Raw genomic sequence first — 26323 nt, forward strand, 5'->3', positions numbered from 1 at the left:
AATTTTGAATACTATACTCCAATTAAGTCTCTTCTAATTCTTCTTTCAAGGCTTAGTAAATCTAGTCTGTGCAATCTCTCCAATATGTCACATCAAACCTCTAACCGTCTAAGACGGGGTGGGCAAACTTTTTGACCCGAGGGCCACATCTGGATAAGGAAATTGTATGGCGGGCCATGAATGCTCACAAAATTGGGGGCTCTGGGGTGGGGCCAGAAATGAGGAGTTCAGGGTGCGGGAGGGAGCTCCGGGCTGGGGCAGGGGGTTGGGGCACTGGAAAGGGTCAGGGGGGCAGGCTCCAGGTGGTACTTACCTCAAGCAGCTCCTGGAAGCAACAGCATGTCCCCACTCCAGCTCCTACATGGAGGCATGGCCAGGCAGCTCTACGTGCTGCCCAGTCTGTAGGTGCCACACCTGCAGCTCCCATTGGTTGCAGTTGGGAGCTGTGGGGGCAGCACTTAGGGCGGGGGCAGTGTGCAGCATCCCCTTGCTGCCCCTACGTGTAGGAGACCGAGGGAGGACATGCTGCTGCTTCCAGAAGCTGCAGACCCACGGCACGCGCAGAGCGGGGCAAGTCCCGGACCCTGCTCCCCGGCAGGAGCTCGAGGGCTGGATTAAAACATCTGAAGGGCCGGATGTGGCCCCCGGGCAGCAGTTTGCCCACCCGATCTAAGGACTTGTCTACGTAGCACTAGCAAAAGCACTGTAGTAGGGTATGATTTGTAAAGTGCTCTAACTGCCTTGTGTACGCCCCGCTGGTACACTCAGAAAGATACCTAATTTTCATTAATGTAGTCCTGGTATTTTTCAGAGCATGCCAGCAAGGCCTACATGGGACAGTTAGAGTGCAGCGTGTTATTGTGCTTTACAAATTATACTCCTCTGGCATGCTTTGCTGTGTCTTGTAGACAAGCCCTTAATTGCCCTTACCTCACTGTATGCTTTTAAGACAACTTTGCATAGGATAAAGATAGGCGTGTATTGCTGTCTTAATAACAATTCAGTTAAAGAAAACAGAAGTATCAGCACTGATTGCATGCCATAAAACATACTGTAGCATCCAAACGTTTGTGAAGATTGCCAGTAAACGCTTCAGCAGAGGTTGTCTGGAGGAGTTATTCTTGCAGTATTCTTTAAAGACTGAAACCATAAATCTTAAGTCAAAAGTTTTACCTTCCTCATATTGGTCTTCTAATAAATAGGCTTCTGCTCTGTCTTTTAAAGCATTCACATTAGCTGGTTCCAGCAGCAGAACTTCTGTGCAAACTTTTATGGCTTCAGCGGACTGCTCATTCTGAAAAGGGAAAGGGAAAACAATGTTTGTATTTGTTTTTCTTGTGAAATATTATTTACTCACAAGGGTAAAAATGTTCTTTTTTACCTTTGAGAAGCAGTGACAGATCCTTTCTTTGGCACGAGTAGTGTAAATAGGGACCTTTGGCTCCGTTTTCATTACAGATTCATATTTACTGATGGCATCTGTGTACCTATTTTAATTGCGAAAATAAACTGAGTATTTTGGAACACAATTATTTTCTAAGCAACTGTATCAATTCTTCAGTGGTCATTAAATGTACCAACTCATACAAAGTAACTTGGAAACTGTCACTGGGCAATTTGTTTGGTTTGGGATGATGTGCATCTCTTGCAATGCCCCTCTCAGTCTCAGAGGCTGTGTCTGGGCCAGCAGGAGAAAGAAAACTCTTAGCCCCTTTAAGAACTGCACCCCCCCACCCACCCACCCCTTCATGGGTTTGAGAAGAGAAAGAGGAGGAGGCTCTTTGGTTGATTGGCTGGACAGATGCATGCAGCAGAAGTCTATCAGCTCCCACAAACCAACAGGGGAAGGCTTATAAGCCCTCCCCCACTGCCTGGAAGAACCATTCTGCACGAGGAAAGTTCTTCCCTCCCTGCCTTGGGGTTACAGGAGGACAGAGTTTCAGGGCCCTGCTGTGGGTATCACATAAGGAATTTTTCCCTCACTGCCAGCTTAGCCAGGCAGAATGACTTTTTTGCCTTCCTTTCAGCAGCCCAGGGACCCAGTGGTAGGTTAAGTTAGGTTGTAAAATTCACTGTTGCAACTTAACAGGTGCCCAGTGCAGGTACTTGTTCAATAGGGAATCTAGTTCCCTAAAAAAGTGGAATTGGACGTGATTAGGAGAAGGCATCTCCTAAAGAAGGTGGGGGTGGAGTTGGGGCTCCTAATGTCCAGTATAGTGAGGAGATAACCCCCTTAAACCTCACATAAGGGTAAGGCAGTGGGGTCCCAGCTATAGGCTGGGATCAGGTTAGTTGGGGAACAGATTACACAAGTACAACAACCTGCACTGGACAAGTTATTGCTGGATAGTTCCCAGATGTGTTACTTAATAAAGTTATGACCAGTTAAATCACATTTCCAGTGGCTTGTCTGTCTTTCTGCAGTGTTCATGACAATGCTACTTTGCATACTTTCATATGGAGGGAGGTTCCAGAATGAAAGCACCATTTGATGAGCAATTCAAGTGAGGCAAAAGAGAGACTGACTATTGTGCTCCTGTGACTCCCAACAGCCTAAAAACCTGAACAAAGGTTTGTTTTTAAATGCACAGAAACTAACATTTGTCTGAAATGTAAGATTTTTCTAAAACACAAACGGAAGTGCGGGGTTAAAGTTTCCATTCCATCCCTAACTAATCACATAGTGCCTAGATTTTGGAGCACAAACAATACATTATCTATGCACCTCACTGTGAGCTGGTCTCAGGCCCCTTCAGACAAATTTGGGATGGATTAAGGCTGGCATCACATCAGAGAGAGTTATTTTAATGTTGTTTGTTGTGTGTGTTAGCATCCCGAAGAAAAGTTCTGAGCACATTACATATATAGCAACTTTCACGGCTCCAGTAATTCTTTTCTTGCTTCCTGAGTCATGACAAACTCATGAAAAATGTATTTAAAGGCTGCAGTGATATTTTATTTGCAAATATGCTGTGATCTCCACTTTTAAACACTGATGCATTAAAATACACTTTTAAATAAGAGACAACATTTAACACAAATTAACAGCACTGACACTTGAATTTAGTGGTGAAATGAATAGCCACATAAAGCTTTCCAGAGAGGCCACACAATAAACCAATAACATTACTCAAAGTTTATTGATTTTTTTTAAATATTTATCAGCAACTCTGCTGATAAAATTTTGCTTTGTCATTTTTGCTGTACTGTAAAGCAAACTAGTTTTCCTACACACATACTACTAAGTATAAGAAATGCACATTTGAGAATTTAAGTATTCCAGATTTCATCCTCAAAGTTAAAAAAACATATCTGCTACCAAACCACATTTGAAATCCAGATAAACGATGAAAAAGCTACCTCCACTCTATCACTTTACATACCACCTAGCACAACTGTGGTTATGTGTTTGACAATAAATCATACAAAACTGAGAAGAAGCAAGTAGCAGAAATTTAAAAAAAGACTATTCATCACATCTCAGGGTTGGGGTGGGGAGCCCCATTTGCTTGGCACGCCTATTATCAAGGGACAATTTGTAGTAGAATTCATCTTTATTTATTAGTTATATGGTGCTATGACACCTGAGAGCTGAATACAAACATTGTCCGTGCCTTGATCTTATAATCTATTTCATGCAAAGAGCAAAATAAAATGGCAATAGGCCAAGGAGAGTAGGAAGGGAAACAGGACAAGTAAGAAGGAATAGATGCTACTGATGGTACACGTGGGTTGATGTCTGTTTTTAAACTGAAATTCTCATGGCCGTGCCCAGTGTTCCATCCCACATGTCAAACACAAAACAAACTTTCTCCAAATCTGTGAAGTTTTACTGCTTCAGGAGGAGTCATAGTACTGGTATCATTCAGTAAATGCTGACTAGTGCTCTTACCTGCCTTCCCTGATGAGTTCCTCTGCTGACTCGATTTGCTTATTAAGTTTCTTTACTTGTTTATAGTGAGAAAAACACAGCTTATGGTCCTGGTCAAGTTTCAGACACTCTCGGACTTCACTTTTCATGCAGGAAAAAGAAACATTAAGGGATTTCAAAATGAAGTAGAGGACAGTATTTTTGAAAAAGCTGTCTGGAGTGACAGATTTTTCTGCACTGCATTCTCTCTTTCACTCAAGAGCATGTTAATGTGTGAAATTTAATGAGAAACATCCTCCTGAGTTTACAGCTTTTTTCCCCCCAGTACTTTATGTTGCCAGAAATTTATACTCGGCATAAAGTTATACTACATATTTCAATATACATCTCTACCCAGATATAACGCGACCCGATATAACACGAATTCGGATATAATGCGGTAAAGCAGCGCGCCGGGGGGGCGGGGCTGCGCACTCCGGTGGATCAAAGCAAGTTCGATATAACGCGGTTTCACTTATGTGGTAAGATTTTTTGGCTCCCGAGGACAGTTTTATTATCGGGGTAGAGGTGTATTGTTCTCTAGTATATATTTCCAACTGTTTTGTCCGGCATTTGATAGTTATTTGACACAACTATCTGTGATGACTTATTTTCCAGTGTATTCTTACATGATATCTTATGCTGATCCATACCCCAACAAGTGGGGTTCACTGATGTATAGCTATCCAAGGTCACCTCTAAAAAGGTGGGGGGTTGGGAGGGGATACAATCTTCATCCTTAGAGATACCATACCTGCTGGAAGAGGATCCATGCTAGCATGAAATAAATACCCAGGCTTAAGTAGAGAACCACACTCATTTGAGGTTTCCAAAATCCCTGCCCTCATTCATTCTGACATCCATTCTACTAACAAGGAAGGGAGAGAAACCTAAAAAGACAACAACTCAGGATAGTAAGCTGCAATCCCCTGTTGTCTCAATTTCCCCTATCTCTGATTCAGCAGTTGCTTTTCAGTAAAAGTACTCTGTGACAGACAGCAGGGAGCAGACTCTCTTCCAAAAGATTCTAATGATGCCCTCTATCCAGCTTTTATTATGTGAGTGAAAACAATGGACATTGCCTTCTCACTGCCCTGAATTCATCACAGCTTGTCAAAGTACAAGAGCACAGAGGTTGAACTGTAGCCAGACTTAGTCTGAATGAACTTCAATCTGAGTACAAGTGAGATGGGGTTTGAATGATCTGGGGACTGGAAGAGAGAAGACAACACAGATGGCACTGAAAAGCAAAGTATTTGTTGATAGTATACAGAGTCCTTGATCCCTCAGCCCAAAGTATTTCAATGACCAAGATCTTTTTCAAAGCAGTTGAGACCATCTGGACTGTCTCCAGTCTCAATCCCCAAGTCTCATCTGTATCCATATGCGAGTAGATTTTTCCACTTAGAGACTATCCATGAAACATTCTCCAAATACATTTGCAAGAGCTCTCCATGGAAGGCCTTTCAGCTGTATTTGGATCAGTTCATGCTTGACCAATCTGGCCACCCTTCTTCACTAATTCCTCCTTTTTCACTGCGCCCATTTTCTTTTGTTTGACAGACTAGCTGGCTTTTTCTGAGCCACTAGAGGAGCTGCAGTCTCTATCCATAGAGATGCAACAAACACCATACTTTATTAGGTTATTTTAATTATTAGTGTTCATCTTATGCAGAGTTCCAGGCACCATATCTTGTGCTAAAACACTGATAAACAAGAACTGTACAGAGACAGGCCAATAAGTACTTTCACACAATGACTATGTTGACAAAAGTGTCTGCACTAATCCTACCACTCACTCATTTTGCCTTTCATTATAGCAGATGGGCCCAACTTCCTTGCCATGGGCTTTGTGTTTTCATTTTTGCTATTACAAACAATGGTAAAGTTACCTGAGTGACAGTTCATGGTCCCCCAACTGGTAGTATATTGTGCTGATTTTATAGAAGGCTTCAGTGTTATCATTCTTCAGTTTGGTAGCAGCTTTTAAGTCACTAATGGCTTTGCCTGGTTCTCCTTCCTTTATATAGCATTCAGCTCGAAGCTCCCGCAGCTCTGCATCCCAAACGCAAACCTTAAGAAACCAAAATGAAAGCTAGACTTTGATCTATAAGCATTTCACTTGTTTTTAAATCCTACCTAAATTTCATATTGCCTCTTGTGATGGATCACTGTTCTACTCATGTAGAGTGCTTGAAATTTAACATCAATGCACTTCCCAGAGAGCAGAGATATTTCAAAGCTGTTCCTCCAAAAGATACCAGAAAATAAGTTATTTAGAAATGCAATTTGTAACCCTGCAAATGAGCCTACTCAGGGAGGCATGCTTGAACTCTCAGCATTGCTGGAAAGAACTGGGACAGTGCGAGCCTGAAGGAGGGAAATTGAAATCCTAAATTATTACAACTTCCCCCCATTACTACGGAAGAGAAGAATTGTGATGGCTGAGGTGTCTACCGTCCAAACAGACATCTGAAGGAGGTTTCTATATCAACATGGTCTGTGCAGGTCTGTCCTTACTTTTGGCAGTACAGGTTTAGAGAGGGACAACAACCACATCTCTCTAATAATCGACTGTTAATGTTTTTCCTGGATATAAAAATGAGTTTCTCCTTCTGAAATAAATATGTGGGAGGGGTTTGTTGTCAAAAAATGACAAGGCATAAAACCAAAACATTTCATGATTTTCTTAACTCAGTTTTAAACGGCTAGGTTTAATCCTACAACAGCCGCATCCCACCCCTTCCCACACTTTGACTCTTTTACAGTTATGAAATAAATGCTAAAATTGACAAATAATTGAAGTTAATGTGATATACCCTCAAATAGTATATCATTTTGTTACATCTAACAGAGGGGACTCAGGGAGATAGCACCTTACTCTGAATAGTTATGACAAAAATAAGAGTATGATTGTAATAGATATAATTACATTTACCTTCAACAAATAATCCACTAATTCTTTTATTACTGTTTTGGGCTTGAAGGATTTGTCTGTAATATCCATACAAAGCAACTTCAACATTGCATAAAAGCAATGTACATATTTTGACATATGAGAAGACTGTATTTAAAATGTTTAATAAAGCAATAGAGAGTATGTACAACTAAGTTACAAAATGCAACTAGGTTACCAGGTCAAACTTTAAATTAGGAATTGAGTATATACATTTTTATTTATTAAAATTCTTCCTCAGGGAATTGTACAAGATTCATTTATAAAATTTCAGTTCTAGCTAGACTGAGTATAAAGGCAAATAAGAGTAATTTATTTTGTAGATAAATGACACTTCTCAAAAGCACAGTAATGAACTATCATTAAGCAAGCATGCCTAATCTTTAGATTACAGAAAATGCCAATATTGATTCTTGTATGTAACTTACATCCTGGACCAAAAAAAGTTAGAATTATGTAAATTTAAGTGTTTCTATTCCAAATTTGTGTAATTTAATGAGTACAGATAATGGCTGACAATTCTGCATTATCTGTACTTTACCATCATCATTAAATGTCAAACAAGAGTGAAAACATTCGAAGTTATAGATCGCGCAGCAACATTAATTTTGTCTCATGTATTTCTAAAATTATATGCATGTCATAGATGCTTTGTGCACCATAACAGAATGTGTCTAAAAATCTGGGCTAGGAGTTTCTTATAATATTTTCTTACATTTTTTAGAAAAATGTAAAAACAGCATGCTAGTACACTTTTGAGTTGCCCACATCTGAATATGTGACCAGTGACTGAAGAGTCAAACATCAAGATGGGATACAACAATTCGAGTATCTGAGGATAGGGATGTGCGTATGGATACCAGTGTGTATGTTAGCTGCATACTATGTTTGATCCTTCACTACTTTTCTCTAACCAGTTTCCCCTACCTCCCCAAGTGAGGAAAGTACGCCGTTCTCACTGAGGATGTACATATACACTAAGTACTAAGTTCAACCCATCTGAGTTTCTTGGATAACTGAAGCATGACTGAGAAAATTTAAATTATGCGACACACCTTTTTCATACTGGTAAAATTCCATTCAAACCACCATGTCCCAAGAATACTGAACTTTGGACTGAGGAAAAGGACAAGAAATTTCAACACAAAAAAAGTATTAACAAAAAGTCATCTATACCAGAAGGCTAGGTTAAAAATGGAGCAATTCCCCAACACTAAATCCACAATCTCCCTTTCTTTAGCGCTCTGTCCTGCCTGCTAACCACCCTCAGCTCCCAATAACCCCAATGGAAGTGGACAGCGCTCGGTAGGATAGAGCCAGCAACACTAATGTTTTTGCATCAGTGCAAACTTTAAAGTTCTATGTTAAAAAAGAAACATACACCTCTACCAAAGACAGAAATTCTTATTTCTCTTCAATTGTATTTCATGTAGCACTTACTTCTAGAATCTCATCAAGGAGTCTTATAGCAGTAATATAATCCTCCTGATGATACAGAGACTGTGCCTGTGAATGCAGGCGCTGCAACTCATCAGATTTCATCAGCTGAGACCGGGCTTCCTTTTCCTCATTATCACTGGGATTAGATTTGAGCTGTAAATATGAACAAAAAGAGAGAGACTGAACTCTGGTTTCTGGAGGTCTGATTCTGTTCTATTAACCATCTTGTACCATGGAGAACAAACCAAAGATGCTGCTGAAGTGAACTGAATCATTTAAAACTCCCTTGGAAATTTTTCTAATTGGGATGAAAGATTTCTTTGCCACTGCATAAACTGTTATAATCCAGAAAAATCCAATTCCTTTTGCTCTGTACTAAAAGTTCATCACTTTGACACTTCCTTCTTATGTAGTATACCCCCTCAACTGTGTTCTACTTAATCCATCTCTCCCATTAGGCAAATACAAAATACAGGATTCTTTTATACAGTACTTCAAGGTTAGTAGAAGATCTACCTGTCTGATGTATTAGAAGCCTTACTGCAAATCCAGGTATATTTACATAATGAATTTATTGTGACAAGTTCAATGTTACTGTAGAGATGCAATTGTCACACCTCCTTAGAAAGGATGGCCACAGCAATAGAAACAGATGTTTTAAATCCAAGGAGGGTTCCCATGAATCAGTTGAGAACTCCTGGACTCTGGAAACCAAGAAATGTCAGACTTCATAAAAATCTTTTTAGACAAAGCCTGAAGGCCCTTGGTCCCCAGACACTCTCCTTCTGACCAGACAACCACCAATACAGATTCTCTGACACTACTGTAACAATTTATTGTTTGAAGAGACGGGTGGATTTTGGCTATCCCCTTTTATCCCAAGAAGCTGTCCATATGTGGAGTTGTTGCTTTGCATTTGGCAGGAATGAAGATCATAGCCTATAACAAGTTGGAGAGGGATGGATCACTATGAGTGGTCCCCAAGCACTCAATGACAAAAAGAGATTTTTACACAATGAGGTCAGGTGGATGTGATCTCATTTGCCATTAAGTCACATAGGTCATACTCCAAAGTAGATAAGAATCCAAACCCAATGTCAGACACATTTCATTTTGCACTGGAGAAGAGGCCTCTTTATTCTGTTACCTAAATCCTGAGAAAGATTCACCAAGGGAGAGGCCAGGATTTAAATCCTGGCCCCACTGAAATCAATGGCAAAACTCTCTTGGACCCATTTCTTCTTTCCCTAATCTCAACATCCTTCTCTTTTATCTCAGTAGGAGATTGGGCTCTTCGCCCGCCAAAAACAGGCCAACTACGTTAGCTGGAAATCTTCATTTCTCTAAACAGATTACGTAACTGGAAAAAAGGCAAGCAAACATTCTATGCAGAACACTAAACAAAAGGCATTAGTAGAGGGTAGTAAAGAACACGATCCAAGTGAAACAACTTGGAGAGTTATAGGTAGTTTAAACTGGGCACACAGTTGAATCAAATTACTATTTTGAGTCCACAGAAAAGTAAAATATTTTTCTGAGGTAAGTAATCATTCAAAGTGAGACACCCTGATTTGCTCAGGTAGTGCAGTTAGTGAAATGTATCTAAAACCAAAAGCTTTCTGAAGAGGAGAAATAATTGTCATGCATCAATGAGATTTAGTGGTAGAGTTAGTCATCAATTTATCAGGTTTTTGGAACAAATTAGAAAAATATAACTTATTTGCCATTGTTATTTTGTTTTTGCTTCCAACATTCTGAGGTCTCAACAACAAGTCTGGGCTTGTGGTCATAAAGAATATTTTTATTTTTTTTTTTTCAAACTGGAAGAATATCATGATTAGAGAATTTCTCTACAGCCAGCAGAATGAAATAGCCATGCATTTTCCTCATTCCCTTTACCAATTGAATGCAGGGACAAGTAAGCGAGGAATCACAAATAATCCCTGACAGAGTTCAGATGGGTAGGGAGAAGGATAAAGCTTCAGAGATCACAAGAACTGACTGTCATATTGTGAGGTGGGGAAAGAGTTGTCAATTCTAGTGATATAAACTAAAGGTCTGATCCAAATCCCATTGTTTTTTATGTGCTTTGGCAAGGCTCCGACTACATTAAATCATAGGATACAACCAGCTAAAAACCCAGGATGATCCTCAAGTACATTTCTATCAATGCAGACATTCCAAAACAGTACACACCCCAATTCAGTATTTTTCTGCACTGAATCATTTACTTTATTTCAAGTCCTAATATGTGTTGGGATTACCCAACAAAACGAGCCTGACTTCAAGGTGGGTGCAGTATGGGGCTGGAGAAAGGGAAGATGTAGGGAAAGCATTTTACAACATATTCCCTTTTGCAGACTGCTTGTCAGGTTAACAAAACCTGCATCTTTTCTATTGTTATTTTAGCAAGGAATAGAACCTACCAAGTATATAAACAATGCCTTTTTGATGCATTATGAATGAGACATCAAGAAAAAAAAAAAAACAGGCACTGGTGTAATCTCTTCTCTACCAGTAGGCATGTATGAAGCAATAGGCTTTAAAATTCAAGCTGGGACTAGAAACATATTTCATCTTCTCAGGATTACATAACTACTTCAGAAGCCAAAAATCATAGCACACATGATTTAGCAAAATCTGACAAAAATATAATACACACAAAGATAAACTTCATGAACTTGCGCGAGAGGAGTATGGTTCATAGTGTTCATTTTAACTTTATATATCCTTCTCCCCCGCCACATACTTGCTTCACTACATATTAGAAACTTCTCTATATATTTCCAGGTCAAATACTGATTACCATAACATGCAATGGCCTTTGATTCCTCTACTGCCACTAGAGGTCACAACTGCAGCATCAAAATATTCATGCACTGAAATACTTTATTTCCAAAAATCTAATCTATTATTACTACCTACAAAATACTGTGGTTAGAGCTGAGGTGAACGAGTGCTTTTGCACAACTGGAGGTGTTCGGCATGGGTGGCTGTATACTGGAGATATAAAGGAGTTTGTTGTTGAGTGCAGGTTCCTGTAAATTCATGTGGGTGTTACTAGAGGGTTGCACAGTAGAGGGTCTGAAGGCCAAGCACACACACCGAATGAGAGAGCAGCATATGAAGCTTCTGCCAGCGATGTGCTAGCAGCAGCAGAAGGTACCAGAGAAATGCCTCTGCCTGAAGCAATTTGATAGATGGAGAGAAAGTGTAGGGAGTGGGGGAGGCATAACAGAATTGGAGGGGGCCAGAGACAGGGGTTGCGGAGGGTTACCGACACTCTCCAGCCCCTGCACTCAGATCTGCTTTGTCCTTTATCCTCCAATTATTCTTTAACCTGCTCCCCCATCCTCCTGACCCCAGAATTTCAATATTCCTCTCCCACCAGGACCCTCTTATACCTCCCTTCCCTCTCCTACCCTACAAGTCCTGGCTAGGAAGTTCTACAAACATGCACGCTGGCCCTTTTCCTTCCACAGTCTATATTACAAAGGTTAAGCCAATAAACCCCTGGTACTATACAAAAAGAGCCTGCTTCCCTCATCAGTGCCCTCCACTCCCCACCTCTGGGTCTTTGTTTCTCTACCACCTCTGACCATCCGTCTGCTGCCTGCTGCTTTTGCCCTCCCCACTATTCACCCCACCTTATCATCCTCTAGGTCCTCATTCTTTCCTTCCCCTAAAATATCCCTCCATGGCATGTGAATCAAGGTTGCCCTGGATGCTAATGTTGCCTAACTAGTGATTTTTAAAATGAATTTTAAATGAGTTTAAGTGAATTTCTAACTATAGAAGTTGCTGTTTACTATAATTAATGAACAGTTATAGCATTGTTCCTTGACCCTGACCACCCTATTGCATTATGAACTATTACAGAGCACTTAATGCAAACCAAAATTCCTGGAGACATACATAGCTGATACTAAAGGAAACTGTGAATAAATCTGAAGCATCAGTGTTATAGCTACACAGTTCAGATGCTGATCCAGTGCAGGCACAAGAGCACTGCAGCTGGAGTTGTGGTGATAAGTGACAGCCATGTTTAACGATAACTTCTCCCAACCAGACACAGGTTACCAAGTAACTACTATTTCCTTCCCCCTCGTACACAATGAGACAAAAGCAGTATTTAGGGGTTACTGAAACAATGTTTTTCATCATAAGGATGCCCCACTAGGTGCACTAGACAGGATTTATTCGTAATGTTCAAAGTTCAACTCCTGGGGGTGGGGAGAAAGTTCTCCAAGTAAAGAGAAGACTAGGAGAATGAAGTCATCCTCCATACTCCACCTAACAAGCAAGCCAAGAATGATGGACAGTTCTCTCTACCTATTCCTCCTTTGGAAGAAATAAGAGGTATGGAGTTGGGGAACGAAAGGAATACATTCACATCCCTGTCAGAACTAGGGATGCAAGGACAGATGTTTACTTGTCTACTCTCACGGTTCTGCATTGTGACCACCATCCTTCATGCAAAGGAATCTATCAGAACTGATCTGATGCTCCTTAACTGAGTGAGGAGGCAACAATAGAGAGATGTGAGATCTATCATATTCTCCTCACTGGCTATATCCCTGGACTCCTAAATCCTGTTTGAAAACACCAGGAATCAGACTCCAGGAAACAGACCCAGGAATCTGCTACAGCAATGCAGAGCCCTGCCACTAGGCTACCTATAAATAACTCATCTTCCCACCATTCTGCATAATTTGAAAATTGTTTATGTGGTTATTGTGTGAAGGATGCTATCAAACACAATAGTGGTTTACTGATGGAAAACAATATACCACTAGTTGAGCCAATATTTAAAATTGTTTGCTTGGAAAAAAGATTTTAATAAGCCAAACATTTTATGCTTTTACAAGAAGCAACTTGAAAAAAAATATTACCATGATGCCTGAATTATACATCTGAAGTTTGTCACAAAGCTTTTTAGCCATAAAAATGACTCCAGCAGCAGTACAAGCTATAAATATACTGCAATGACCTATTAAAGGCACAACTGCGAACTATACCAATGCAAAGAAAAGAAAGGAAGAATAGCAAGAGGCCAACATGGATCCAACCAGGAGCTCTTTAATGAAAAACAAAAAGGAGTCCTACGACAAGTGGAAACATGGACAAATTGTTAAGGAGGAGTACAAAGGAATAGCACAAGCATGTAGGGACAAAAGCAGACGGGCTAAGGCACAAAATGAGTTACACCTAGTAAAGGACATAAAAGGCAACAAGAAAGGGTTCTATAAATACAACAGGAGGAAGAGAAAGACTAAGTGAAGCATAGGTCCGCTACTTAGCGGGGACAACATGAAAAAGGCAAAAGGTGTTTAATCACTATTTTGCTTCAGTTTCACTAAAAAGGTAACTAGAGGACTACAGAAGGGCAAACACGGTACCTAACATTAAAAAGGGGAACAAAGAGGATTTGGGGAATTATAGACCAGTCAGCCTAACTTCAATATACGGAAAGATACTGAAACAAATTATTAAACAATCAGTAAGCATCTAGAGGATAATAATGTAATAAGGAATCACCAACATGATTTGTCAAGAACAAAGCATGCAAAACCAACCTAATTTCCTCCTTTGACGGGGTTACTGGCCCTGCAGATAGGGCTAGAGTTGTAGATGTGATACGTCTTGATTTTTATTTAGTAAGATTGTTGACAGTCCCACTTGATATTCTCATAAGCAAACTAGAGAAATGCACTCTAAATGGAATTAGTGTAAGATGGGTGTACAACTGATTGAAAAACAAAGAAGTAGTTATCAATGGCTCGGTGGCACATGTAGAGGGCTCCCACAGGGATCGGTCCTGGATCCAGTATTATTCAGTATTTTCATTAATGACTTGGATAACAGAGTGGAGAGTATGCTTATAAAATATGCAGGTAACACCAAGCTGGGAGGGGTGCAAGCACTTCGGAGGACAGGATTAGAATTCAAAATGACCTTTTTAGAACTGGTCTGAAATCAACAAGATGAAATTCAATAAAAACAAGTGCAAAATACTTCACTTACGAAAGAAAAAAATTAACTGCACAACCATAAAATAGGAAGTAACTGGCTAGGTGGCAGTACTTCAGAAATTCTGTAGGTTACAGTGGATCACAAACTGAACACAAGTCAACAATATGATGCAGCTGTTAGAAAGGCTAATATTCTAGGGTTTAACAACAGGAGTTGTATATGTAAGACATGGAAGGTAACTGTCCTACCATACTCAGCACTGGTGAAGCCTCAGCTAGAGTATTGTGTTCAATTCAGGGTACCACACTTAAGGAAAGATGGGGACAAACTTGAGACAGTCCAGAGGAAAGCAACAAAAACGATAAAAGTTTTCAAAAATCTGGCCTATAAAGAAAGGTTAAAAAAAACCTGGGCATGTTTACTCTTGAGAAAAGAAGATGGGGATGGGAGAGACTCATAACAGTCCTCAAATATGTTAAGGGCTGTTAAAAAGAGGACAGGGGTCACTTGTCATGTCTACTGAAGGTAGGACAAGTAGTAAAGGGCTTAATCTGCAGCAAGGGATATCTAAGGTTAGATATTAGGAAAAACTTGCTAACTATAAGGATAGTTAAGCTCTGGAATAGGCTTCCAAGGGAAGTTGTGGAATCCCCATCTGCAACAAATCAGCACAAACTTTGTGTGTGAGTTACTGCATTGCCCCTCTCAGGGTCAGCAGGTGAAAGTTTTACTACCGCTAAGATGTGTGACAACACCATGACTTGCCAGATTATCTGCTTCCCAAGCAAACTCATTAGAACACTCCCAGTTCAAACCTTGCCTTGCCAGTAAGGAACAATGAACCCCAATTGAAGTTCCCCAGAGACTTCTCTCGACACCATCCAGCCCTCTTACTGAACACTCACAAAAGTAATTAAATTCGTTGCTCTGTTAAAGAGACAATACACTGCAACCTGTTAGCTTAACTGGTATTAACACACTCTTCCCTTCAATCAGTGCACTGAACACAGGAAAAATAACCCAAGTTTATTTTACAAAAGGACATAGGATTAAGTGATACCGAGTATAAGGTATAAGGATAGAAAGGGTTACACGCAAACAAGAATAAATATATGCTTCTAAGACTAAAACCTAACGGATTAGATTGTCTTGTTCAAAGGAGTGTTTCTCACCAAGTCTTTTCCACCATGGCTGACCAGAGTCTCTGGCCAGGACCCCTCACATATCTCATAATGCTCAGTTCCTTTGTCTCTTCAGGTGAAGGATGCCAAAATGGCATTTTCTCTCTCTTTATAAATTCCCAAAGTGCATGGACCCTGCTTCAAGAGGCAGGAAGACTTCCTAGGAGTGCAGTCTCCATCCCCCATTTGTTAAGTGGGGGAAGACTTAAGTGGTCATCTTCCCCCAGGTTGCTCTCCTGATGGCTCTGTTTACTTTGCATGTAAGTGTACCTTCATTCTCTCTGCCTAATGACCAGGCTGGTCAGACAAGCAAATACACATTTCTTTATCTAGGACAGACTGGGCTTATGAATGTGCCAAACACATTTTAAGAACATAAAATTCTAGCACAAGTCCATAACTTGGTTTACACATCTCACACATGCATCATGCAAAAATATTAAAGATCAGTAAGTTATTAGTTTTCCATGCCATCTTTTGGGCTTATCTCATGACAAGCATGTTAGGTGTGATGAGTATTTCAAGCCTGACAAGAGTTGCTGACAGCGTAGTGAACCACCACTGGGCTTCCGTGTCAAACTATCACTGGAGATGTTTAAGAACAGTTTGGACAAAAACCTGTGAGGGATGGTCTAGGTTGACTTGGTCCTGCCTCCAGTGCTGGGGCCTGGACTTGACCTCTCAAGGTCCCTTCCAACACTACATTTTCATGATTCTATTACCATCATAGGATAATGTAGGTAATTAAGATATCACTTATTACAGCTTAATTAGTATATTAGCAGTGACATAAAACTGAAGCAGCACAAATGAACTAGAATGATTTTAGAAATAAACTACGTGGGAACCATTTACATTTTATTCACTGGGCTCGCTTAGTTAACCTAAAGTGATCATGTGTCACTCTGAGCCAATTCAACAATTTATTGCACTTTGTAGAATCCACTTGCTCCTTGGAATTGTAAATTCTTTGGGTCAGGATTGTGTTATTTATTCAGCAAAGCTATCCCACTATAGCTGTCATGGTACTATAGAAAAAATTTCTCTAAACCCCAAAACTCCAGTACAGTATCTGAAGTTGGAAATGTTACCAGCTCTACTTATTAACGTTGCCCAATGATTCCCATTATAACACCCTGTTTTCAGTTCCTTATACTTTTGCTTAACTTTAACCACTTAGGCTGAGATTTTCCATGCTGGGCATCTGCCTCAAGTTGATTTCTGGGGAAAATTTCAGTCAGAACAGTTCAGCCCTTTCCAAGGTCAAGGTAGGGAAAAATACATTGTTTGGTCATGTTAAAAAAAAAATTGACAATATTTTCTTTGAAGAGTTCTACCACCCCTATGCTCTGGAGCAGACACTTGAAATTTGGCTGGGAGCAGCCTTTGTGTCAGTGATGTGTCTTTTGTCTTCCCCATAAAAATCTGCCCAAATTTGACCAAGTGATAAGCCTCTTGGTGGGTAAGGGGGGAGAGAAGAAGTCAAATTACAGTTGCACATGCACCCACACACAAAGTACAGAGTTCTTAGATTTTTAGCAAATAAAGTCCCTGAAAATTTCATCCACGCTGAGCAGGCGTCAGACACAGGCACAGCAGGAATGTCCCTGCTCATCCTATGTCTGAAGCAATTGCAACTCTGAGCTGCTGTGGATCATGCCATGTCCAGGTGCCTGAACTGCCTCTCCTGTGCTTCCTCCAAGATCTCCCTCCTGGACCCAGGCACCATGAAAAAGGAAGCCATCTGATCTGAAAGCAGAGGGAAGGAGTGTGGGGAAGTGGATTGGGACAAATCAACTGGGAGCCAGTAGGTGGTGGTGGTCTGGGGAACTGTGGGGGGAATGAGATCAGAAAAGCAGCAGGGGAGGCTGGTATTGGCTGGCTGGGAAAGGAGACTGGGAATGAGAACTAGTAAGATGTGGGAGGGGAGAGGAGACATCTGATGAGGAGCCAGAATGTGAAGGAAGAACTGGGACTGGCTGGGCAAAGAGACTGAGTTAAGGAACGAGGTGTAGGGGTGGTGGGGTGAGAAGACAAGACATGGAGATTGGATGAGGAACCGAGGAAGAAAGATTGGAACTGGGAACTCATGGAGACAGGAAACCTGGGCATAGCAGGGAGGGGCATGACTTGTGGCCAGGGTAAGTGACAAAGACTGGATGAGGAGCCAGAAAAGAGGAGACTAGGACAGGGAGTCTGAAGGAAAGAGACTGGGACAAGAAGCCAGAGGGGAGGAAGAGACAGTACTGGGACACTGATAGGTCCGAGAGGATGGGGCAGAAGAAAAGGCAGACTCTCCAGAGCCTCAAATGGAACTCAAGATTCTTGAGTCTCACCATCCCTTTACCTTCAACAAATATCTGTGAAACCCACCAGAGAAGCCTCCCATCCCACTCTAGTCCCATACCACATGAAGGATAACAACCTACTACTGCTATCAGTTACTCCATTAGCTTAAAGAACAGGAGTACTTGTGGCACATTAGAGACTAACAAATTTATCTGAGCATAAGCTTTCGTGGGCTACAGCCCACTTCATCAGATGCACAGAATGGAACATATAGTAAGAAGATATATATATATACATAAAGAGAACTTGAAAAGGTGGAAGTTGCCATACCAACTCTAAGAGGCTAATTAATTAAGATGAGCTATTATCAGCAGGAGAAAAAAAACTTTTGTAGTGATAATCAAGATGGTCCAATTCCAGACAGTTGACAAGAATACTTAACATGGGGAAATAGATTCAATTTGTTCTTTAAGCAGCAGAGGTTTGGTGTGGTGGATCTAAAGGTTCCAGCCCTGCTAATGACCCATGTCAGTGTCAATATGAAACCACAGGACAAAATTAGGTTTTTTTTTCCAGTTTGCTTTAAAAAAAAAAAAAAAAAAAAGCTAGAAAATTACACCCAAAAACCTATGTTAAAAGAACATTATTAAAGTTGCAAAATCAAGCACTTCAAAAGTTAGGAAATGCCAAAATTAAGCATGCCTTAAGTTGGAAGGTATATATTGAACAAGGCAGGGGTTGCAAGAAGACGAAGGACGATCTCAGAGTTAAGGCAGTTGAATGATGCCCTGGAGAACTTGATCCTATCCCTGACGGTGTCAGAGTTTCTGCATGATGCTAGTTAAGTCACACAACCCAGACTTTTCATAGCTAGTCCCTAATTGTGTGCTCCTCATTTTCTGGGTGCCTGACTTGAGATCCTGGGGCCCAATGTGCAGAAGAAGTACTGAGTACTCAACTGCAACTGAAGCCGTTGGGAGCTGTGCCTGAATACATGAAGTGCTATAGAACGCTGAGTACACCTCTACCCCGATATAACGCGACCCGATATAACACGAACGCGGTAAAGCAGTGCTCCGGGGTGGGCGGGGCTGTGCACTCCGGCGGATCAAAGCAAGTTCGATATAACTCAGTTTCACATATAACGCGGTAAGATTTTTTGGCTCCCGAGGACAGCGTTATATTGGCGTAGAGGTGTATTCTGAAAAATCAGGTCCTAAGCATCTCAAATTGGGCCTCCAAAATTAAGTATCCATTAATCTCCGGTGCATCAGTTTCCACAGCTGTAAAATGGGGGTAATATCACTCCCCCTCATCTCACGGGTTTTGTGAATATAAATCCAATATTTGTGAAGAAATGCTTATTACACTGATAAGCACCATAGACAGACCCATGGGTAAACTAATAATTGTGTATTCGAAGTATGAACAATATGCAGTAAATAATGCCTGGGGTCACCCACTGAACTATGAGGATGAAACAAATTATATAACTGCTCATTCAGTGCACATAGTCCATCGTGTGTGCTGAATGAGGCAGGGATTCTATAAAAAATAGCATGTGATCTTAGTCTTATAACTATATCATAATGCATATGCACAATGGGCCAAATTAAAGGTTGCACAGGCAACCTTAATTCTGGTATTTCCTAACTTTTGTATGCTTGACTTTGCAACCTTAGTAAAGTTTTTAACATAGGGATATGTGTGTGTGTGTGTGTGTGTGTGTGTGTGTGTGTGTAAAATATTATTAGGCTTGGGACAATTTGATTTTATTGGGAAATGTCAATAAACATCAATTTCACCACATACACAAACTGATTTAAAAAATATTTCCATTGATAATCATCAACATTTATGGATAGGCCAAGTAAGAAATCTGCTTGAGAACTTAGAGTTTGATTTAAGGATGTTTAATTTGCATATTTTGACAAGTAGTGTTTTAAAAAATCTAAAGTTTGGGTTTCACTCACAAGCTTACTATGCTTCTGCACAATCCAACCTCATAGATATATGTCTGCAAGTACTGCAACTGCTTTTCACATGTTTGAAATTAACAATTAAAGCAGCATATTGAATGTACAGGTCAATTCCTCTGTGTGGAACAGGTAATATCATAGCCTGCTACCTAGCTATAAAGAAGAAGGTATGGCTTGTACCTAAGGAATGGAGAGGGTGAGGGAGGATCTCTCATATCTAAAGCCTGGTCTACACTACGGGTTTAGGTCGACTTTAGCAGCGTTAAATCGAATTAAGCCTGGACACGTTCACACGACGAAGCCCTTTCTTTCGACTTAAAGGGCTCTTTAAACCGGTTTCTTTACACCACCTTCGACAAGGATTAGCGATAAAATCGGCCTTTGCGGGTCGGAATTGGGGTAGTGTGGATGGAATTCGATGTTATTGGCCTCTGGGAGCTATCCCACAGTGCTTCATTGTGACCACTCTGGACAGCACTCTCAACTCAGATGCACTGACCAGGTAGACAGGAAAAGACCCGCGAACGTTTGAATTTAATTTCCTGTTTGCCCAGCGTGGAGAGCACAGGTAACCACGCAGAGCTCATCAGCACAGGTAACCGTGATGGAGTCCCAGGATCGCAAAAGAGCTCCACCATGGACCGAATGGGAGGTAAGGGATCTGCTTGCCATATGGGGAGATGAGTCAGTGCTAGCTGAACTCCGTAGCAGTAAAAGAAATGGCAAAGTATTTGAAAAGGTCTCCAAGGCCATGAAGGACCGAGGCCATAACAGGGACACACAGCAGTGCCGCGTGAAAATTAAGGAGCTACAGCAAGCCTACCACAAAGCCAGAGAAGCAAATGGAAGGTCCGGGGCAGAGCCGCAAACTTGCCGCTTCTACGTGGAGCTGCATGCCATTCTAGGGGGTACAGCCACCACTACCCGAACCGTGTGCTATGACTCCGTCAATGGAGAAACACACAGGGAAGAGGGTTCGGGGAACGAGGAAGATGAGGATGGAGGTAATGTAGGTAGCTCACAGAAGCAAGGAAGCGGAGAAACCGGTTTCCCCAACAGCCAGAATATGTTTGTCACCCTGGACCTGGAACCAGTAACCCCCGAACTTACCCAAGACCCTGAGGGCACACAGGGGACCTCTGGTGAGTGTACCTTTGTAAATATTACACATGGTTTAAAAGCAAGCGTGTTTAATGATTAATTTGCCCTGGCAATCGTGGCCAGTACAGCTACTGGAAAAGTCTGTTAACGTGTATGGGGATGGAGCGGAAATCCTCCAGGGACATCTCCAGAAAGCTCTCCTTCATGTACTCCCAAAGCCTTTGCAAAAGGTTTCTGGGGAGGGCTGCCTTATCCCATCCGCCATGGTAGTAAACTTTAGCACGCCAGGCCAGTAGCACGTAGTCTTGAATCATTGCATAACAAAGCATGGCAGCATATGGACCCGGTGTTTGCTAGCATGCAGACAACATCCATTCCTTTTCTCTCTTTGTTATCCTCAGGAGAGTGATATCATTCACTGTCACCTGGTTGAAATGGGGTGATTTTATTAAGGGGACATTCAGAGGTGCCCGTTCCTGCTCTTCTGAACAGAAATGTTCCCCGCTGTTAGCCACGCGGTGGGGGGGAGGGGTGAAGTGATCATCCCAGAGAATTGGGTGTGTGTGTGGGGGGGTGGTTTAGTTGGGTTTGTGCTGCATGTTAACCCGGAAACCGCAGCCCCTCCTTTTACATTGAAAACCCATTTTAAATGGCCAACCCAATTCATCCTTGATATGGGAAATGAGGGCGCTGCTGTTTGAAACCATTCCCACATGTTACCATGGCTGCCTGCAAGCCGAAATCTGTTGCCTGGCACTGCGTGAGTGATCTCTCATACCAAACCGGCAGGCCCTCACTATAAGAGGAAAAATGCGACCTTGTAATGAAAGAGTGTACTCATTGTTCTCTAAAATGTGTCTTTTTTTAACCACCTCTCCCTTCTCCTCCACCAGCTGCAAATGTTTCTCCTTCACAGAGGCTAGTGAACATTAGAAAGAGAAAACGGAGGACGCGGGACGATATGTTCACGGAGCTCCAGATGTCCTCCCACGCTGATAGAGCACAGCAGAATGCGTGGAGGCAGTCAATGTCAGACATGAGAAAAGCACAATATGAACAAGAGGAGAGGTGGCGGGCTGAATCGCGGGACGAAAAGAGCAAGTGGCGGGCTGAAGATGATAGGTGGCGTCATCTTGCAGACAGAAAGCAAGAGACAATGCTCCGTCTGCTGGAGCATCAAACTGATATGCTCCAGCGTATGGTTGAGCTGCAGGAAAGGCAGCAGGAGCAGAGACCGCCGCTACAGCCTGTGTAACCAACAGCCCTCCTCCCCAAGTTCCATAGCCTCCTCACCCAGACGCCCAAGAACACGGTGGGGGGGCCTCCGGCCACCCAGTCACTCCACCCCAGATGATTGCCCAAGCATCAGAAGGCTGGCCTTCAATAAGAGTTAAAGTTTTAAAATGCAGTGTGTCCTTTTCCATCCCTCCTCCCCCACCCATCCCAGGCTACCTTGGCAATTATCCCCCTAGTTGTGTGATGAATTAATAAAGAATGCATGAATGAGAAGTAACAATGACTTTATTGCCTTTGCAAGCGGTGCTCGAAGTGGGGAGGGGAGGGTGGGGTGGGGTGGTTGGTTTACAGGGAAGTAGAGTGAACCGGGTGGGGGGGGCGGAGGGTTCATCAAGGAGAAACAAACAGAAGTTTCACACCGTAGCCTGGCCAGTCACAAAACTCGTTTTCAAAGCTTCTCTGATGCGCACCGCGCCCTGCTGTGCTCCTCTAACCACCCTGGTGCCTGGCTGCGCATAATCAGCGGCCAGGCGATGTGTCTCAACCTCCCACCCAACCATAAATGTCTCCCCCTTACTCTCACAGATATTGTGGAGCGCACAGCAAGCAGCAATAACAATGGGGATATTCTTTTCGCTGAGGTCTGAGCGAGTCAGTAAGCTGCGCCAGCGTGCTTTTAAACGTCCAAATGCACATTCCACCACCATTCGGCACTTGCTCAGCCTATAGTTGAACAGGTCCTGACTCCTGTCCAGGCTGCCTGTGTACGGCTTCATGAGCCATGGCATTAAGGGGTAGGCTGGGTCCCCAAGGATCACAATAGGCATTTCAACATCCCCAACGGTTACTTTCTGGTCCGGGAAGAAAGTCCCTTCCTCCAGCTTTCGAAACAGACCATGTACCTTTCCCGGCCATCCCACGTTGATGTTGGTGAAACGTCCCTTGTGATCCACCAGGGCTTGCAGCAGCATTGAAAAGTACCCCTTGCGGTTTATGTACTCGGTGGCTTGGTGCTCCGGTGCCAAGATAGGGATATGGGTTCCGTCTATGGCCCCACCACAGTTTGGGAATCCCATTTCAGCAAAACCATCCACTATTGCCTGCACGTTGCCCAGAGTCACTACCCTTGATATCAGCAGGTCTTTGATTGCCCTGGCAACTTGGATCACAGCAGCCCCCACAGTAGATTTGCCCACTCCAAATTGATTCCCAACTGACCGGTAGCTGTCTGGCGTTGCAAGCTTCCACAGGGCTATCGCCACTCGCTTCTCAACTGTGAGGGCTGCTCCAGGACAATGCGCGTGGTGTTCATAGTGCTCATAATTGCCGCAGTGATCTGAGCGGGCTCCATGATCCCAGTGCTAGCTATGGCGCCTGGTCTGAAAAAAGGCGCGAAACTAGTATCTGACGGACCAGGGGAAGGAGGGAGGGCGGGCCGAGTGACGACATGACGTACAGGTACAGGGAATTAAAATTAAGAAAGGTGGCTGTGCATCAGGGAGAAACACAAACAACTGTCACACAGAATGGTCCCCCCCCAAAGATTAAACTGAAAACCCTGGGTTTAGCAGGCCGTTGATTTGACGGAGGGAGGGGGAAGCAAATGAATACAGAACAAATCTATTTTTTACATCTTAAGACGACGGTGCAGCATGACTGATAGCCCTCGGCATCTTCTGGGTGCTTGGCAGCAAATACTGGGCGCTTGGCAGTTAGTGTACTAAGACTGATAGCCACATTTTTCCTGTATGATGACGATGGCCTTCAGGCCTATTGCACGATCTGCTGCTCAGGGAAGACTCTGCTAATGTGCGATGATCCAACTTGTAATAGGACGGTTACCAGTCGTAATACACCATCTACTGCCAAAAGGCAAGGGGCTGGTGCAATGCAGCCCTACGGCTGCCAGCCCCACAGCTGCCAGCCCCACAGCTGCCAGCACCCAGATCGCCGATGAAGGCTACCAGTCATGCTGCACCGTCTACCACCAAAAGGCAGTTAGCTGCTGCTGCTGCGTAGCAAAGCAGTCCCACGTCTGCCGGCACCCAGAGGACATATGGTGATGGTGAGATGAGCTGAGCGGGCTCCATGCTTGGCGTGGTATGTTGTCTGCACAGGTAACCCAGGTAAAAAGGCGCGAATCTATTGTCTGCCGTTGCTCTGACGGAGGGGGAGGGGCCTGACGACATGTACCCAGAACCTCCCGCGACACTGTTTTGCATCATTCGGGCATTGGGATCTCAACACAGAATTCCAATGGGCGGCGGAGACTGCGGGAACTGTGGGATAGCTACCCATAGTGCAATGCTCCGGAAGTCGACGCTAACCTCGGTACTGTGGACGCGGTCCGCCGACTAGAGCACTTAGAGCATTTTATGTGGGGACACACAAAATCGGCTGTATACAACCGATTTCTATAAAACCGGCTTCTATTAATTCGACCTAATCTCGTAGTGTAGACATACCCTAAGTGGGTTGGGATCTAGGATCCTTATTGGAAGAAAGTTAAAAGTACAAAGGTGTTTAAGTCGCTAAAGAGAAAGTGGACGGACTAGATTGAGTTGGGTGCTTTACAGTAACACTGTAGATAGAGGAAGGCATTTGTAAATGTTAAAAAGCAGGGACACAGTCAGGGTGGGAGGGCCTCTGTACTGTAGAACTGCACAGAGACAGACTGCAGTATGCCTCGTAGAGGCAGCAACAGGCTGCCAAGCATAGGGAGAGGAACAGTTTCTGACAGGTCCAAGGAGTAATGGAATGACACTGAGCAAACAAAAATTCAGGCTGAATATCAGGGGGATGGAAGGAAAACTCATCTAACAGGGACATCTGTTAGGCTGTTGAACAGTCTCAAGGAAAGTGGCAGAAACCCCACTGTTTGAGTTACTAAAAATTGGAGAGGAAACACACTAAAATATCCTCTAAGGGAAAGTCCTGCACTGGCAGGGGAATAAACACAACTTAACTAAATTCCCTTCCCCATTTCTCATCTTCGATATTTACAATAATGCTAGATTACTAAAGTGAGGGGAGAATGGCACTCCCCAAAAAGCTGCACATTAGATTGACTTCTCTATTTGCTGCTACCACTGTTACTACAGGGTAAATAATTTGGGGGCCTAGTCTAATATCAACATGGGGTGCACCTCTCAGAGACTGAGAAACAGAAGATAGCACTTTGGGTATCCCTGCTCTCATGCTGCCTGAAATAATGGTGTTAGAGTTTGTATTGGACTAGAAGAGGATGGTTTGCTTCACCCACAACTAAAATAGACCTTCTACACACACACACACACACACACAGGATGACCATGGATAAATAATGTGACATATTTGTAACTGAAGCCTGTGGTAAATTAGGAAAATATAAAAATAATTTGTAAGTACACAACGTTCAAAGTTGGTTAGTCTTTGCTGACACCTAGTGAAACTATAAGGATCTTCAATTTATGGCTTTTAAATATCTATAATTCCTCCATGCTCAAAAAAAACACAAATTCATCTATAAGAGAGACAGAACATCTCTATTCACAACATATTCATTGCAGTCTACATATACTAGTTGGTGCTTAACAGTCAAATGTTCACAACTGGAAGCAGTTTAAACAAGTCTGTCAGCAAGGCCCTTTGCAGTAGTTTCTTGGTTTTTGCACAATTCAGGTGCAGCAAACTTGATACCTGTCACTTATCACCCATCTGCTTTTGGAAAGACTTTCTTCACACCAGTGCCGGAGTATTCTTCCGGGGAGGCTGAAAGTCACAAAGAGAAAGGTACCATGTGACTTGATGAAGCCTCCTTTTTTCAGAGAGTCCCTGATCCTGCAAACAACTTGACACATCAATATTCCCATTTATATCAATACAATTAATCACATGCTTGACTAAGTGTGGTGCTGGATCAGGGCCCAGAAGAGGACGCTGACCTCTTCTCCAACTAGGGTGACCAGATGTCCCGATTTTATAGAACGATTTTTGGGTCTTTTTCTTATATAGGCTCCTATTACTTCCCACTCCCTGTCCCGATTTTTCCACACTTGCTGTCTGGTCACCCTATCTCCAACTCTCTTCCTAGTGACTTTCATTGTGTGGCTGCTAACAAGAATAACAGAAATATTAGATATGAAGCATCTGAGAAACCCTGCTGACTATTCAATGCCTTGGAGCTGTACAAAGAGACAGAATAGCCATTCCACTGAACAATAATTCTCTAGAGCTAACTAGCAACCTCTGGTTAACATGTGGCTCTGTCTTGCCCACA

The 26323-nt window shown here is 42.6% G+C and overlaps 1 protein-coding gene across 4 annotated transcripts in view; it reads right to left on the minus strand.

Annotated features, from left to right (window-relative positions):
* DNAJC3 (DnaJ heat shock protein family (Hsp40) member C3) overlaps positions 1–26323 on the minus strand; it is a 67792-nt gene that overhangs the window by 20204 nt on the left and 21265 nt on the right. For all 4 annotated transcript variants that reach the window (XM_034758251.1, XM_034758253.1, XM_034758249.1 and 1 more), the window contains 5 exons: positions 8307–8459; positions 5803–5984; positions 3893–4012; positions 1382–1487; positions 1174–1294 (listed from right to left, as the gene is read on the minus strand). In XM_034758251.1, coding sequence (XP_034614142.1) covers positions 1174–1294; positions 1382–1487; positions 3893–4012; positions 5803–5984; positions 8307–8459 — 682 coding nt within the window. The remainder of the gene's footprint in view (positions 1–1173; positions 1295–1381; positions 1488–3892; positions 4013–5802; positions 5985–8306; positions 8460–26323) is intronic.

This window comes from Trachemys scripta, chromosome 1 (assembly GCF_013100865.1).
Source record: "Trachemys scripta elegans isolate TJP31775 chromosome 1, CAS_Tse_1.0, whole genome shotgun sequence".
Classification (NCBI taxonomy): domain Eukaryota; kingdom Metazoa; phylum Chordata; order Testudines; family Emydidae; genus Trachemys; species Trachemys scripta.